General features: G+C 38.3%; 1 protein-coding gene across 2 annotated transcripts in view; it reads right to left on the bottom strand.

Annotated features, from left to right (window-relative positions):
• The window catches only part of CTPS2 (CTP synthase 2), a 63,473-nt gene that overhangs the window by 12,300 nt on the left and 37,630 nt on the right, over nucleotides 1-13,543 (bottom strand). For both annotated transcript variants that reach the window (XM_051795037.1, XM_051795038.1), the window contains exons 14-16: nucleotides 5,210-5,306; nucleotides 3,219-3,274; nucleotides 1,528-1,624 (exon numbers count right to left, since the gene is read on the bottom strand). In XM_051795037.1, the coding sequence (XP_051650997.1) occupies nucleotides 1,528-1,624; nucleotides 3,219-3,274; nucleotides 5,210-5,306 (250 nt within the window). The remainder of the gene's footprint in view (nucleotides 1-1,527; nucleotides 1,625-3,218; nucleotides 3,275-5,209; nucleotides 5,307-13,543) is intronic.

Genomic DNA, 13,543 nt, shown 5'->3' with positions numbered 1-13,543 from the left:
CACTCCATAGGCTAATAACGTATTCTTATGATGAATTTTTGTTTCTATATATGGAGTTTATCTTGACCAATGGCAATTAGGGGTCACATAAGAACAGAAAAGGAAAAAAAATCTTGTAGAGTAGCCTGCATCTTCAGGTGCCTGATACTTATCTAGCCAACAGTGACTTAAGAGCAAGGAGTTAACCAAATATACATGCAAAATCAAAAGGATGGTTTTGAAAAACTACTCTGTGTACCAGTGAAAAAATATATGCAGTGTAGGTCCTTTTTATTTCAGAATCTTTTAGAAAAGACATCGTCTTAATTAACAAAGTAGTCCAAATCTACTAAACTTCCAAAGTGTCACTCATCTCTCTGAATCACTTCCATGTAAGAAAGGAGCTTGCTTTGTAGTTAATTTTCACACTGTTTTTCAATGATTCTAACCAGCGGGTAACTGGAAGAGGCACAAAGTAACTGGAAGGCACCTTGGGAGGCCTCTATTCCTACCTTCTGATCAAAGCAGGGACAAGTTCAAAGGGAAATCAGGTTGCTGACAGTTTGTCTAGTCAAGCTCTGAAGGTCTCAATTGCAAGGATGAAGATTTCACAGCCTCTCTAGGTAACATACTCTAGTAATGGTTTATACTTTGGTTATATTGTATGTATACACATTTCACATACTCAAACAAACTGAACACATATTAGTTATTGGGACCTGACTAAGAATATTTGAGGGTCCTTAGGGAGCAGGGCAATGTCATTGTGAAGTTAGTTTTTATCTTTACAAAGCCAAGGCAATCATAAGAGGTCCCTGATGACTAGAAAAAGGCAGTTACCATGCCCTTCTCCAAGATAAAAAGAAGGATCCAAGGAACCACAGAACAGTTAGTCTAACCTCAGTTTATGTCAAGATTATGAAACAAATCTTCTTCCAAGGCATTTCCAGACACACGAAGGACAGGAAGACAGTTTAGCACAAGCTAAAGAGAACAGTCTGTCTTTGGATGCAGGGAAAGCAGTAGCCTTCCTTAATTCAGACTTCAACAAGGCTTTTGATATGGTTTCCTAGCATCCAAGTTGGAAGTTGTGACTATGGGTAGACCACAAAATGGCCAGACTGCTGCATTCAAAGAGTAGTAGTATACTTGGAGATACCCCAAACTTGACTGATAAAACTCTTGACAACCTGACCTATATTTGAATGTAGCCCTGTGTGGAAGGAAGCACAGGGTTGGAGAGCTGACCTCCTAAATCACTGAATGATTCTACACAGCCAAATCCCCCTGAGCTAGAATTATGACCTTTTGGAAAAGGAGCATGATTGTCCCTGATAATCAAATACATGCACAACCCTTACAAAGTGTTAAGACTTTTCCTAACACACTCTTAATTTTCACCCATTGTAATACACAGATGGAGTCAGCAGTATCCCCCAACATGATCTTGGCTGTTATGACAGCTTAATACCGTGTCTACATGTCATTTAACAACCTATAGTTTATACAGTTTTAACATGCAAAAAGTACTACAAACAAGACACTCACTCTCCAGTTCAATAATTTCCATTCTGTTCCCCTCCGTATCATGGCCAACAAATTTCAAACCTTTCTCTTCAAAGCAGTGAGTCAATTCTGGGTTCACCTGAAATATTGAAAATAATAATAATTGTTATTCTTGGATTTAACAAACAGTAGTAGTTAATAGTAATTTAGCATGCATACAAGAATGAAAAGAATTGGGAAAGGACTGGGAACTCTTGCTTTCTTGTTTTAACAACTCTCCAGTATAAATTTGTAAAAGTGTGCATGCTTATTAAATAAAGAGATTAATCAGTAAGTTACTATGCAACATTCAAAAGACTAAAGCCAGAGTACCTTCTGCTTGCTGTCCTCCTGATTCTGAGCAGCTTGCATTCCTCCTTTTTCCAGTGGCCCACTAGACTAGGTGTAGAGACTAACCTCCCCTTTGAACACTGCATTTCAGTGGTTATGACACAAGCTGTGGTTCAGCTCCTCCTTCAAACTGAGGAGCTCTGCAGTGAGCTGTCTCATGCCCTCGATGATGCTCTAACCACTCAGTTAACATTCCAACTTTGAGCACATTTACCACCATTACATTCTCCCCCCATGTTTTAAGGAAACAACATTGTCTGAATCAGCTACAGCATGCACACATCCCATACTTCAGGCCCTTCTTGAGACACTGATGGAGTGAGGCCCCTTCTGAACTACCTCAGAAATAACTCTAGGAGTCCACTCCGTGTCCTCATGACAGTATTTTGAAAGTATTTGGACACCTTTTCCCACATGTTCACAAACAGAGGAGCGGACACATAACAAGGGACATACACAACTGGATGGTAGGAAGCAAGTGATGTGAATTGGCCTCTGAGTTGTAGATGTCTGAAGTCTGCCTACATTTAGACCATGAAAGAATACGCACTACCTAAACATAATCTAAGCCTTTAGCCAAACTGGCTAGTGCATTTAAGGATTACAAGCCTTTACCTTCCAAGTGTTTCACAAGAAACCAAGCCAGGTGATCTCTGATACAGCTCTCCAAAACCATTTTGCTAGACACTGCATCTTCTCCAACCCAGAAACAGTACCTGACATTATTCCCCTCTGTTGAACACTTCCAAGAACACCTCTGCAATACTGTGTCTACACTCAGGCTCCTCAATACAAGAAAGAGATTGAAAAAATATTGAGAGCTCATAGGAAGTCCAGTCAGAATGGTTAGAGGCTGGGCCATGTGCAACATGGGAGGAGAGACTGGACGAGCTGGATTTCAGCCTAGGAAAGAGAAAGCCAAGAGTGGATCTCATGGCTGACTTCAACTATCTAATGGGACAGACTCTGCTCAGAGATGCACAGCACATAACTGAGACTAAAAAGACAAACTGCTCAAGGAATTCTCCTGTTAGATACAAGGGCGTTGGAACAAATTGTCAAAAGATGTTGCAGAAACTCTCTCGTGAAAGAGATTCAAAATAAGATGGAACAAAATCCTGAGTGGCATGATCTAATTTTAAAGTTGGCTCAACTCCAACAGGGAGCTGGACCAAAAGACTTCGAAAGGATCCTTCCAATCTAAATTATACCATCTGACCACTACTAAATTTTGGCTTATGCTTATGTAAGAAAACTCCCATCAGCTTTTTTCTGCCTACCAAGAGAAACACAGTTTGCTCAAGTTTTAACTTTTGAGCATAAAGTACATTAGCAGTGCTTACCTCATATCGATGCCTGTGTCGCTCCTCTACAAATGCTTCATCACCATAAAGCTTCCCTGAATATACAACAAAAAATAAATTTATGCTAATGTGTTGCTTTAATAGTTGTTACAACTATTTCTTGTAATTTAAACCTCAAAAAAGTCATATGTAAAACATAACAAGAAACTATTCATCTCACTCCAGCTTTCTGTCTTTGCTGAGTGATGACTAGATTCTTTTAATTTAGCATTACCTGAGTTTATTCAGGATTCCTATTTCTATTGACCAGAAATACCTTAGGCAGACTAGAGACTAAAGGACACACTTAAACTAATTTAAATTGTAAAGCTCAAAATAAAATTAAAAAATGTTTGAGCGAAAAAGCAATATAAAATCCCCTCAGGGTTTTACAACAGTGGTACAGAAAACGTGCAGGGAAGGAAGGCTTTTAGTAGCATCTGTTCCATTTTAATAGATTATGCATGGCAGCTGGCGTAATACCTCCAAAGAACAAACAGAGAATATTGCTTTTTTCTGTTTTCCTGATCTCATTACCCAAATGACTCTTGCAGTCCTCTGTGTAATCTGGAACACTCCAGATTTCACAGCAATAAGGAATAAGTTAGAAGTATGCAGTAAACCAGATTATAATCATATCTCTCACTTACAATCAAGGCTGAGACTTTGCTCTCAATTTACCCCAAGGTCATCAGAATTACTACCTTGCTGAGGGGTTGGTACAAGAACTAGACTGCCAAGAACATTTCCAAAAACTGTAGAATGATAGTATTGTAATTTTATAAGAAGTGGTGCATACATTAATTTTAAAGAACCATCTCTTAAAAACCATTACTTTCATTCAAGTTGTAAAGCATTAGAAAGTCAAATCAGGTTTCCTGAGTAAAATACCAGAGTTTTTTATGGTTCTTTGATAAATACTGTCATCTAAACAGTTCATAATACTGGTCAAGAGTTACAACATTTGTTAATTTTTATTAACTTTTCTAAGTGTTTGGGCCGTAGAACAACTTCTGCATATCTATATCACACCTAGGCAAAGTATCACCCAAGTCAGCGAGAACACCAGCATGAGCATTCTCTAGAAAGGCAGATTTTTCATAAAATGCACACATGTATTACACTTTGGTCTCCTGCTGAAGTAGGTGTCATTTTAAAAAAGTTCAGAAGGATGCATTCCATAAGTTCAACATAACTAAATATAGTAATAGCTCAGATCAATGTCAGGCGCAGGGCAATATAAGAAATATGGTCATAACGTAATCAATGAACAAGAAACTACTTTTTTCACATTTACAGTATCATTTATATTAGTCCTGTATAATGGGTTGATTAATATGAGACAAGTATTACTTCAATTTTCCAAAATTAGACTGTTTCCAGGGCTGGGCTAGGCCTAGGGCAGTGCTGGGTCAGAGACTGGTGTTAAGGAGGGCCTGGCTACTAGAGAACATTGTCAAGACAAGGTAAGGACTAAGGCAGCAAGGCCATAAGACATTTAAGGCTGAGGTGCACTGGCAACTCTAGGGAAGCGACATTTAGGTCTGGGAAGAGTGTAAGGGGCAAGAGTTTGGGTTAGTTCTACCAAAAAGCTTCAGGGGTAGGATAAGAAGCCCCAGCTCACACATCTTATCAGCTCATAAAGAAAATAGGAAGAAAGCACTCTGATTTTCCCAAAAAAATAATGAATTACACTACCATGAAATGTATTTCAGTTATCTCAACATTGTCCTCATTGTTTATTTAAAGCACCGGACTCTAACTGACAGCTTCACTGGGAATTACAGATGTCTCCCATTTCTTTTTTACATTCCAGTCCTCAGTAAATGTATATGGGAACAGGATCAGAATGAATGAGCTCAGGGAAGTTGTCACCCAACAGCTTGCTTGAGCTTATAGTCCTTTAAAAAAATGTGCTTTGACACTTTTGCTTTCCATGTTACAGAGCTCCAATTCAAAGGGCAAGTCATAACAGCAGAAAAATTACTTACTTAAAACAGAATTTTCTGTTTTGAAAACAGTCCTCCTCTTCCCCAGTCTCATCGTTCCCCCCATATCTCCAGGATTGTGTTCTGGCATGTCAATAACCTGTAGAAAAAAGTTGTTCAGACATAGTTTCATCCACCAGATAAAAAAACCCCCAAACAACAATTGCCTAACAGGTTGCATAGATTTGTAAAAGGCAACTTTATATAGTTTTCCACCAAGCATTCCCAATTATTAATTCTCTTTGTTTTTCGTAATGCTTTGTTCTTCAATAATGGCACTGTAATAGAGTGAGTATATTAACTAATTGGTGAAAGACTTTTTCATTTAATGTTAAGATCAACAAAAGCAATTTACTAATCTCTTAATTTAATTTTGAGGTGGAAAAAACACCTTTCTTTTAAAAAATATACCAAAATGTTACCAATAGGATAATTCTGCCCAAAGCTATTCTTTGTGCTATGGGATTATATAAATTCATAGACCAAAAATATCCACCAAGTGATAAAGACACCATCTCTGAAAAATGAAGTCCCTCAAACACACAGTGTTAGAGGCTGAAAGATTATAGTTGGTAAATATTTCTGTACACTCAGCCATTTCTTATGTATTAGTCTTCATATGCAATGTTCTTTCCTATGCTAAGAGCCAAAAACAGTTGTCTTATCAAGTGAGAAGGTGACCTCTTTTTTGGAAAGTGGAAAGAAGTGGAGGGCATGCAATAGCAGAGTGAAGACACTTGTAACAAGACTATAATTTAGTAAAAGCAGAGTATGAAAAGAGGTGACTCCAATATGTATGTGCTAATTCAGATTACATATGTATCTGATTTATCACAGGGAAATGGAAAAGCCTACCCCCCAATTCACCTCTACTAAAGGGTTTCTCAGATTGCTAAAGAATTCACAAAATACTTTGTATGAAGTAAGAATATGCTATTTAACACAACATTTAAAGAAGAGAATATACAAATACTGGGTTTGAGGACCAAAGCAGATGGGTTGAATGAATGCTGTGCGGGTCAAGTGAAACTCAGGACAGTGGGACTCAGGGCATTTGAGAAACCACAGCTTAGCAGAAGGAGTGCGCTTAGTTTTGCTCAGTTTGAAAAATCTTGCAGGGTCTCACAATCAAGTTTAGAGGAGGTCTGTCTCAGAGAACAGTAAAACAGTTCAAAATTGCAGAAATGTGAGCTGAAGCTTTGACCTACGTATTTGTATTCACATATACACAGTCAGTGAGGAATGTAATTGACAAAGAAAGGTTCTACAAATACAAATATTCACATATATGGGTAATCTGGAATTGGATTTTTATTAACCTTAATTTGCCCTCTGGGACTAATGAAAACAATTTCTGATGATACACTTCACAAAGTGAAGTTATTCAATTTAGGAGAGATGGTAGAAAGTGCTTAGCCTTTGGCCTTGTGCCAATGCATTTCAGCTGTGTAATTATCTCTGTATAACCTTATACCTTCAAAATGTTATTTATAAGCTATATACTCATTATAAAATGTAATGAGCATGAGTTGTGATCAAACCAGTGGGATATTACAAATCTTCTAATTACCTCTCAGATCACAAAGGTGAGTACTATGAAGCACATTCAGCTAAAAAAAAAAACCCCATGAATTCAAAAAATAAAAAAAGCATTCATTCAGTTCTTCTTACTTTAAAAAAATATTAATCAACTGATTTTATTTCCTTCCCTTTATTTTTGCTTTTTTCCTGAAGCAGTGGTCGCAAAAGAATGTGTACATCAGACTGTGTGTCTATGTCAAACACTCCGACCCTCTGAAATCAAACACAAGTTTTCCTTGAGGTGTTATTTACTTACCTACACCCATACTACAGATAACCTCAAAGATGTGCTACTAGCTCTTGTTAAAAGAAGATGAAGTGGTAAAAGCAATTATTGAGTATTTCAAGTATATGCTTCTCTTCCAATTACAAAATTTTCACTTTAAGGGCTGTTTAATGTATATTTGCAGTTGACAAGAAAAGCAGTGAGGTGGGTTTCTTTGTTTGTTAGTTTGAGTTTTCTTAAGTTTGGAAGCTAATGTCAAGATTAGACATTTCTTCACTCCCTGGGAATGCAAGCATTCCAAGGAAGTTCGTGCAGCTGAATGCTGTCCTCCACCATCAGTTTTAGATTTTAATTCCTAAAAATTTGAGGCATGATGTTTTGGTCTAATTTTGCTAACTGCATAATGGTAATACCCAGCTGTCTGGGGTTCACCCCTTCTCTTGCTCAGGAAAAAAAAAAAAAGAAAAAGAGAGTCACTATTTTCACCTTTCAGTATTTGCTGTACTAAGATATTCTATCAAAACACTTCAAAGTGTAATGCCATAAACAGAAGGAAACATGGTGATACGAAAAAGTGAATGGGACAATAACTTCTTGAAGGACATTGCTCAGCTCTTTAAACTCCTCAGTCAAAACACTGGCTCCAAATGAAGTGGACCTGTCTATGCAGTCCTTAGCAGATTTCACTAGTTTACTGCACTTAAATGCATTCAGAAACATCAATTAACATATATATGGTTTCCTGTTCATTAAGTAGAGCATATCAGTTTAAACAGGTTATGGCCATACTCTCAGCTCTTCCTTCTTTTAGTGGGCAAAAAAACAAAGACTGAATTCATGTGAGCCTCACTAAAGCTCTAGATAACGGTCTGGAATGAAAACACAGTTGCATCTGCTCTGCTGAGGGCTTTTGTCACCCTTCAGGTCAGAACCTGACATGAGGCTGCAAGCCCTATAAAAATTCCACTGGAGAAATGGCCTTTCAGGGAAGATTCAGATGAGTTTCAGCATCAACTAACTGTGTGTGTTTTCACCTTTTCATCTTCTCCCAAATTGTTAGATTTACAATAGTAAGAAATAGACAAGGCTTGAAACAATAATTTTTGTATTTGTCAGGTGAGGAAAGGAGCTACTTATGAAATAATACCTCAGACCTACTGTGACTCTAGATCTTCCTTTTTGATACACTCTGTAGCTTCGATGAACTTCAGCAACTATTACAGCACATCCCTCAGTGTTTGTATATCACACAAATTTCACTGCAACAAAGTCTGCGCAAGAAGTTTTTGACACCAAAGTGGCACTGCTGCTCTACAGCCCAAGAACAGTAGGAGAATCAGAAAGGCAACTCATACCAATGAGATTTTTTGACATATTTTACAGAACTTATTTGATCAGAAAAACATAAACTTTCAAGTTGTGGTTATCTTGAACAACTATGAAACTGAGTAGATTTTTCAAAGAGCTTATGCTTCCTGACACAGAATAAATCTGCTCTTACTATGCATTATTCTTACTATTCTTTGAAAACTGCCGACACTGCAGGGACTTTACAGAGACCATGTCTTACACCAGACAGCCAACATGAAATAAATAATGAATTACTGTAACATAACACAAAGCACGTTCTAAAAATAAAACAGTCTGATCAGTATTAAATCATGTTACTGATTAATAGTGACTTCAACTACCCATGAACAGCGATCTTCTTTCAAAAATCTACTGCTTGGATTGTTTCATTGTTGTTAGAAAACATATAAAAGCTAATTAGAAAACCGTTCAAGCCCTGACATTGAACATAGAGCAACCAAGGCCCTGAAAGCCCCACACCTATCATTTTAGCAATCATCCCAGGACCATTACGTTTTATCTTTGTTTTGCCTCATATCCTGCAATGCCATTTTGAGAAATACATCTACCCTTTGGCAGAAGGAAGGTGGAGAGTGAGGGGTGTCTGGTTGGGTTTTCTTTGCAGGCTTCTTTTTTTGGGAGTGGGGGAAGGAGGGGAGCATTAGTTGGTTTGAACAACTCATTGGTAAGACAGCTTTGAAAACATGGTTTTACGAGGGTTTTTTCTTTTGTCTTTTTACTCTGCCCTTGACTGGTGAGCAAAAGATTTGTGACTGCTGAAATAAATTGCTACACATGTAAGTTCTGATCAAAGCATCAGGAGATGCCGAGACCCTAAAGATTAACTGAACACTGAAAAGAGACTCTAAGACACTTGGCGCATAAGAGATGTGCACAGGGAAAGCTGACAGTGCGAGCGGGAATACGGTGACAGGTAATGATGAATACCAACCCCTGCTGAACATGACTATGAAAAAAAAAAAATCCAGCAACATAAACTGTCAAGGACTCGACCCAAACTTAAGGAACTTATCCTGTTATGGGCTCTTCCATCATTTCTCTGCAGGATTAGTCAGTACTTGTTATATTTGATCTGATCAATCAATCACAAGTTTATCAGTAAACAGACCCAGACACTTACAAATAGGATGTTTATACTAAGATTTTAGAAACAATAGTACAAATATTTTAAAGAAAAAGTTGACAGATGCAACACTAAGAGCTGTACTGAGAACTTCCAACTTGGCAAGTAAACCAAAAAGATACACTTTCCCTTTTCATTAATAAAACAGGTTTTAACATTTTCAATTACTGAAAGAGGGTACAAGGATTACATCTGTCTGAATCCCTTGCTCCCCTTTCCCCCAGAGATATCCTAGTACCAAGCAAACCCCATCAATGCCCAGCTACTTAAAGCATTCAAGCCCTCTAGGACTGAATCAGTTGTCACAAAACCACTTACAGATTTCAGACTACTCAGAGCTCCATTACTCTGACTGAAGTAATGTTTGTTTTTAAAAAGATGTCCACCATCATGTATAAGATCAAAGAAACCATCAGTAGCTGATTCATGCAGTTATATACTGATATGAGTAACTAGCTTGAAAAGTTCTGTCCTCTACTATCTTCACTAAACTATAGCACAGTATATAAACATTCCAGCAAACAGTAGCTGAAATTTCTTAAACTCTTAAAATCCCATAGCATACTATTGTCAACTACTTTCCAATTTGGGTAACTCTCTTTTCCAGAGATTTGTTGTTTCCTATTTTAGAATTAAGTAACTTCCCTACAGCATTTATTTCATTCAAGTCTGAAAGTTCTCTAAGAAGGATTTTGCCTGAATAAGTAGAATTTCTGGTACAGAATGTTTTGCAGCATTTTCTCCAGAAAAAGTCATAAAGGGTGTGACATCCTTTTCTAACAGTGCTTGTTCACTCACAAGTATAGTGCAGTGGGCGCGGGCCCGGCCCGGCCCTGGGACACGTGCGTCGCGTTGGCACGGCCCGGCCCTGGGCGCTGGGGCCTGGCCCCGGGCGTGGAAAGGAGCGAGAGAATAGGAGCTTGCCTGTGTGGACAGTACCATTGTGGGAGTTGAGGGGGAGCCCCGGAACACACAGAAGAGAAGGACAACTCTAAACCCGGGCAGATGGAGCTCGTCAGCCCTGTAAGGCCATCCATCTAAGAGAAGGTCACTCTAAACAAACCTACGTCCTGAGGACCTCACTGCCACCGTCCGAGCTCGCTCGGCCCCGGCAGATGAACCTTAGGATTAAAGGGTGGGCTCAGTTCAGCACACACTGTGTCTCACCTAAAAAATCCACTGCGCAGGCTCGAAGGCCTTACCCACATTTGCAAAGCCCTGTATCACCAGCGTGCTTGTAACAAATGTGGGTAAAGACCTTTCCCTAACCTTCGTTCGTGAAGACTGGCCATGATAGTGCAGTGAACTGAGGAAGTTAAAGGAGATGTTGATACACAAACTCCATATAGATATTACTTAACACCATTTTAAGAACTTATTCTAGTTATTCCAAACACATGACCCAGAATCAACTTGAAGAGTTAATCAAGTAGAAAGTTTCAGTGTTAGCAAAAGGAACAGGGTAAGACAGTGCTGGCTACAGAAATACACTGGAGTGCCAGTCATGCTATGCCATGGAGGTATAATCCCGGAGGGCAGGATTTGCCACACTCTTGAATAACTAAAAAGAAAGTGGAAGACTGTTCTCAGGCTTTGGATTGCTCCAGCTCACATTATAATTAATGACCGTAACTGAATTTCAGAAAGATCAGCACATCTGTAGCTAGGAGAAATCCTTCTTTCTACCACGTAGATCTTTTAAAAAATCAGAACTCTGTCACCACCTTTGAAGGGGAAATCTCCAACTGAAATTGCTAGTAGGTGAAATTCTGCCCTTACCAAACGCACTTAAATCCACATCAGGTATTCCAGAAGTAGGAAGGCATGAAGCAAGTCCGTGTCTCTGAGCATCCTAAAGCAGAGGGAAGAACTTAAAGAATGAGAGAGAGCCTGGTGCTCACTTCATCAAACATCCCAGCCACAAAGGTGGGACAGGGATAATCAAACACTTATGGCCTGAGACTGTTTAAACAGTAGTATGCTTGATGGTCTCTGACTCAGAGAACTATTACATCCAAGCCCCATTAGATAAGCAATGCAAAGTAGCCAAGGAGGCATGAGATTGTCCTTAGCAGAGATAAAGCACCGCAGATGTTTCATCCTCAAAATGCTCTAGTGTTCTGTACTTGCTCTGCCCTGAGTTATGCATGAGCAAGCATCTGTTGCAGTCGTTTCTCATTCATTAACGTGGCAGTGCTAGTTCGAATCACTTTGTTATCAGTTATCTCCGCCTTCAGCAAGCAAGGCGGAAGGAAAATTGTTTCCTTCAAGGAAAGTAAGCAGGAAAACTGCTTACTTCAAGGGGTCACTACTCCAGACCTTCACTGAGAATTACTGGTATCAGCTTTCTGACAATGCTCAGTACCATGATCTGCACTATTCTACAACAAAACATCCGTTCATCTGCCATAAAAATCAGTATCCTCAAAAGGAGGATGAGGAGAATTAGTTTTTCATCCCATTTCCCTAAAGTAATCAGACCACCACCAGGCTTGTGAGTAAGAAAGACTGCCTAGATTACAACCACAGATCTGTCTCACAGAATGGTGTCACCAATCATCCTGACGTTCTGTTCACCTTCCAGATCTGCCCAGTGATGATCTGGTACTTGATAAACATGGATGTAGAAACTGAGTCATTTCTTTTAGAAAGCAAGAAAGCAGGTAGCAAATAGAAAATTATAGATTGCTCTATTTTAATTTTTATTCTAGTTAGAAGGTACTTTTGTTGTAGCGCAAAACTTTCCAGCTAACTGCAGAGCTGAGAAGGAATCCCTGGACAGGTCCTGGGTCAGCTGAAAGACTTCTTTTAAGTAACCTCTCTCACATGCTAATCAGTAAACCACAGCCATTGATTTCTAATTATTTTTTGCAAGTTCTCCTCCTTTTTCAGACCTGTCAAGAGAGGGGCAGAGGCACTTTTGCCATAAATTTACTGAAATTGTGTGTACACATGCTAAAACATAAAAGTTGCAGCAATGGAAATAAAATACAACTATGGACTAATTATTTTATTTATTGAATATGGAAAGGCATCCCATCAAAAGAATAGCTATTTGAATAGAAAAAAAAAGTAAGGTACTTTGAAGTTGAAAAAGAGACAAAGCTTTCAAGTAAGAGCTCTATTCACAGAAGAAAGAAAGAAGTGAAAATGCTATCTAGAGCTTGAAATCCATGTCAGTTTTAAGAATACAAATCTAAATATATCTATATTTTTTGTGGTTTAACCTCTGTCTTCAGAGAAATTACTTTATTCTCTTTTCGATTTACCCTGATAAATAATTTTAACATTATCGGACAACATGTGCTTGACTGAGATTAATAACTTCTAGCAGTTGAGATGATTTCACCAACTAGTTTTAGATTTAGTTACTGTACATCTGATTAAGATTTCATTAAATTGAGGTTTTAAACTTAAGGACAAAACTATACAATCACATTGGTTGATACTGACACAAGAAAATGCCTTGTTTAGAATCTGGAGTAAACAAATGAAACAGAAATAAAGGATTCTAGCTCCATAAGGATTTCTCTGCTACAGATATGTAAGAAGCAGCCCAGTACCAGTCAATCCAATTAGGATATCATGCTTCCTATTATGCCCAAAGATCAGGGGCAGACCATAAACTTTAATGGCTGATTGATCACTTTTTGAAGTGAACACAAGAATATAAAATCTGACATTTCTACATTAAAAAGAGAATTTTCTATTAGCTGGGCTACACTGGTATCTCTGATAGGTGAACATTTTAGGAAAAGCAGCTGAATAGAAAGAAAAATGATACACTTAAAAAAAATTCTCTAATGTTTAAGTCTTAACTTCAAAGAACAAAAACACATAATACAATCCAAGATCCCAAGGAAAGACAAAGTAGTGAGAAAATATCTTGAAATGTTTTACAGACACTGCTAAGCAAGCATGTTAAATGGCTACAAGGTATTTTGCAGGTTGAATATCTTTGAAAAAAAATCCCACTAAAGTTGCAGACAACTGCATGCAGTTGTGAAAGTAAATGTTGCTCTATAGCTAGTGCCAA

The sequence above is a fragment of the Manacus candei genome, unplaced genomic scaffold (genome assembly GCF_025592945.1).
Source record: "Manacus candei isolate 608988 ecotype Guabito, Panama unplaced genomic scaffold, ASM2559294v1 h1tg000041l, whole genome shotgun sequence".
Lineage (NCBI taxonomy): Eukaryota > Metazoa > Chordata > Aves > Passeriformes > Pipridae > Manacus > Manacus candei.
This window is presented reverse-complemented; position numbering and strand designations above follow the sequence as displayed.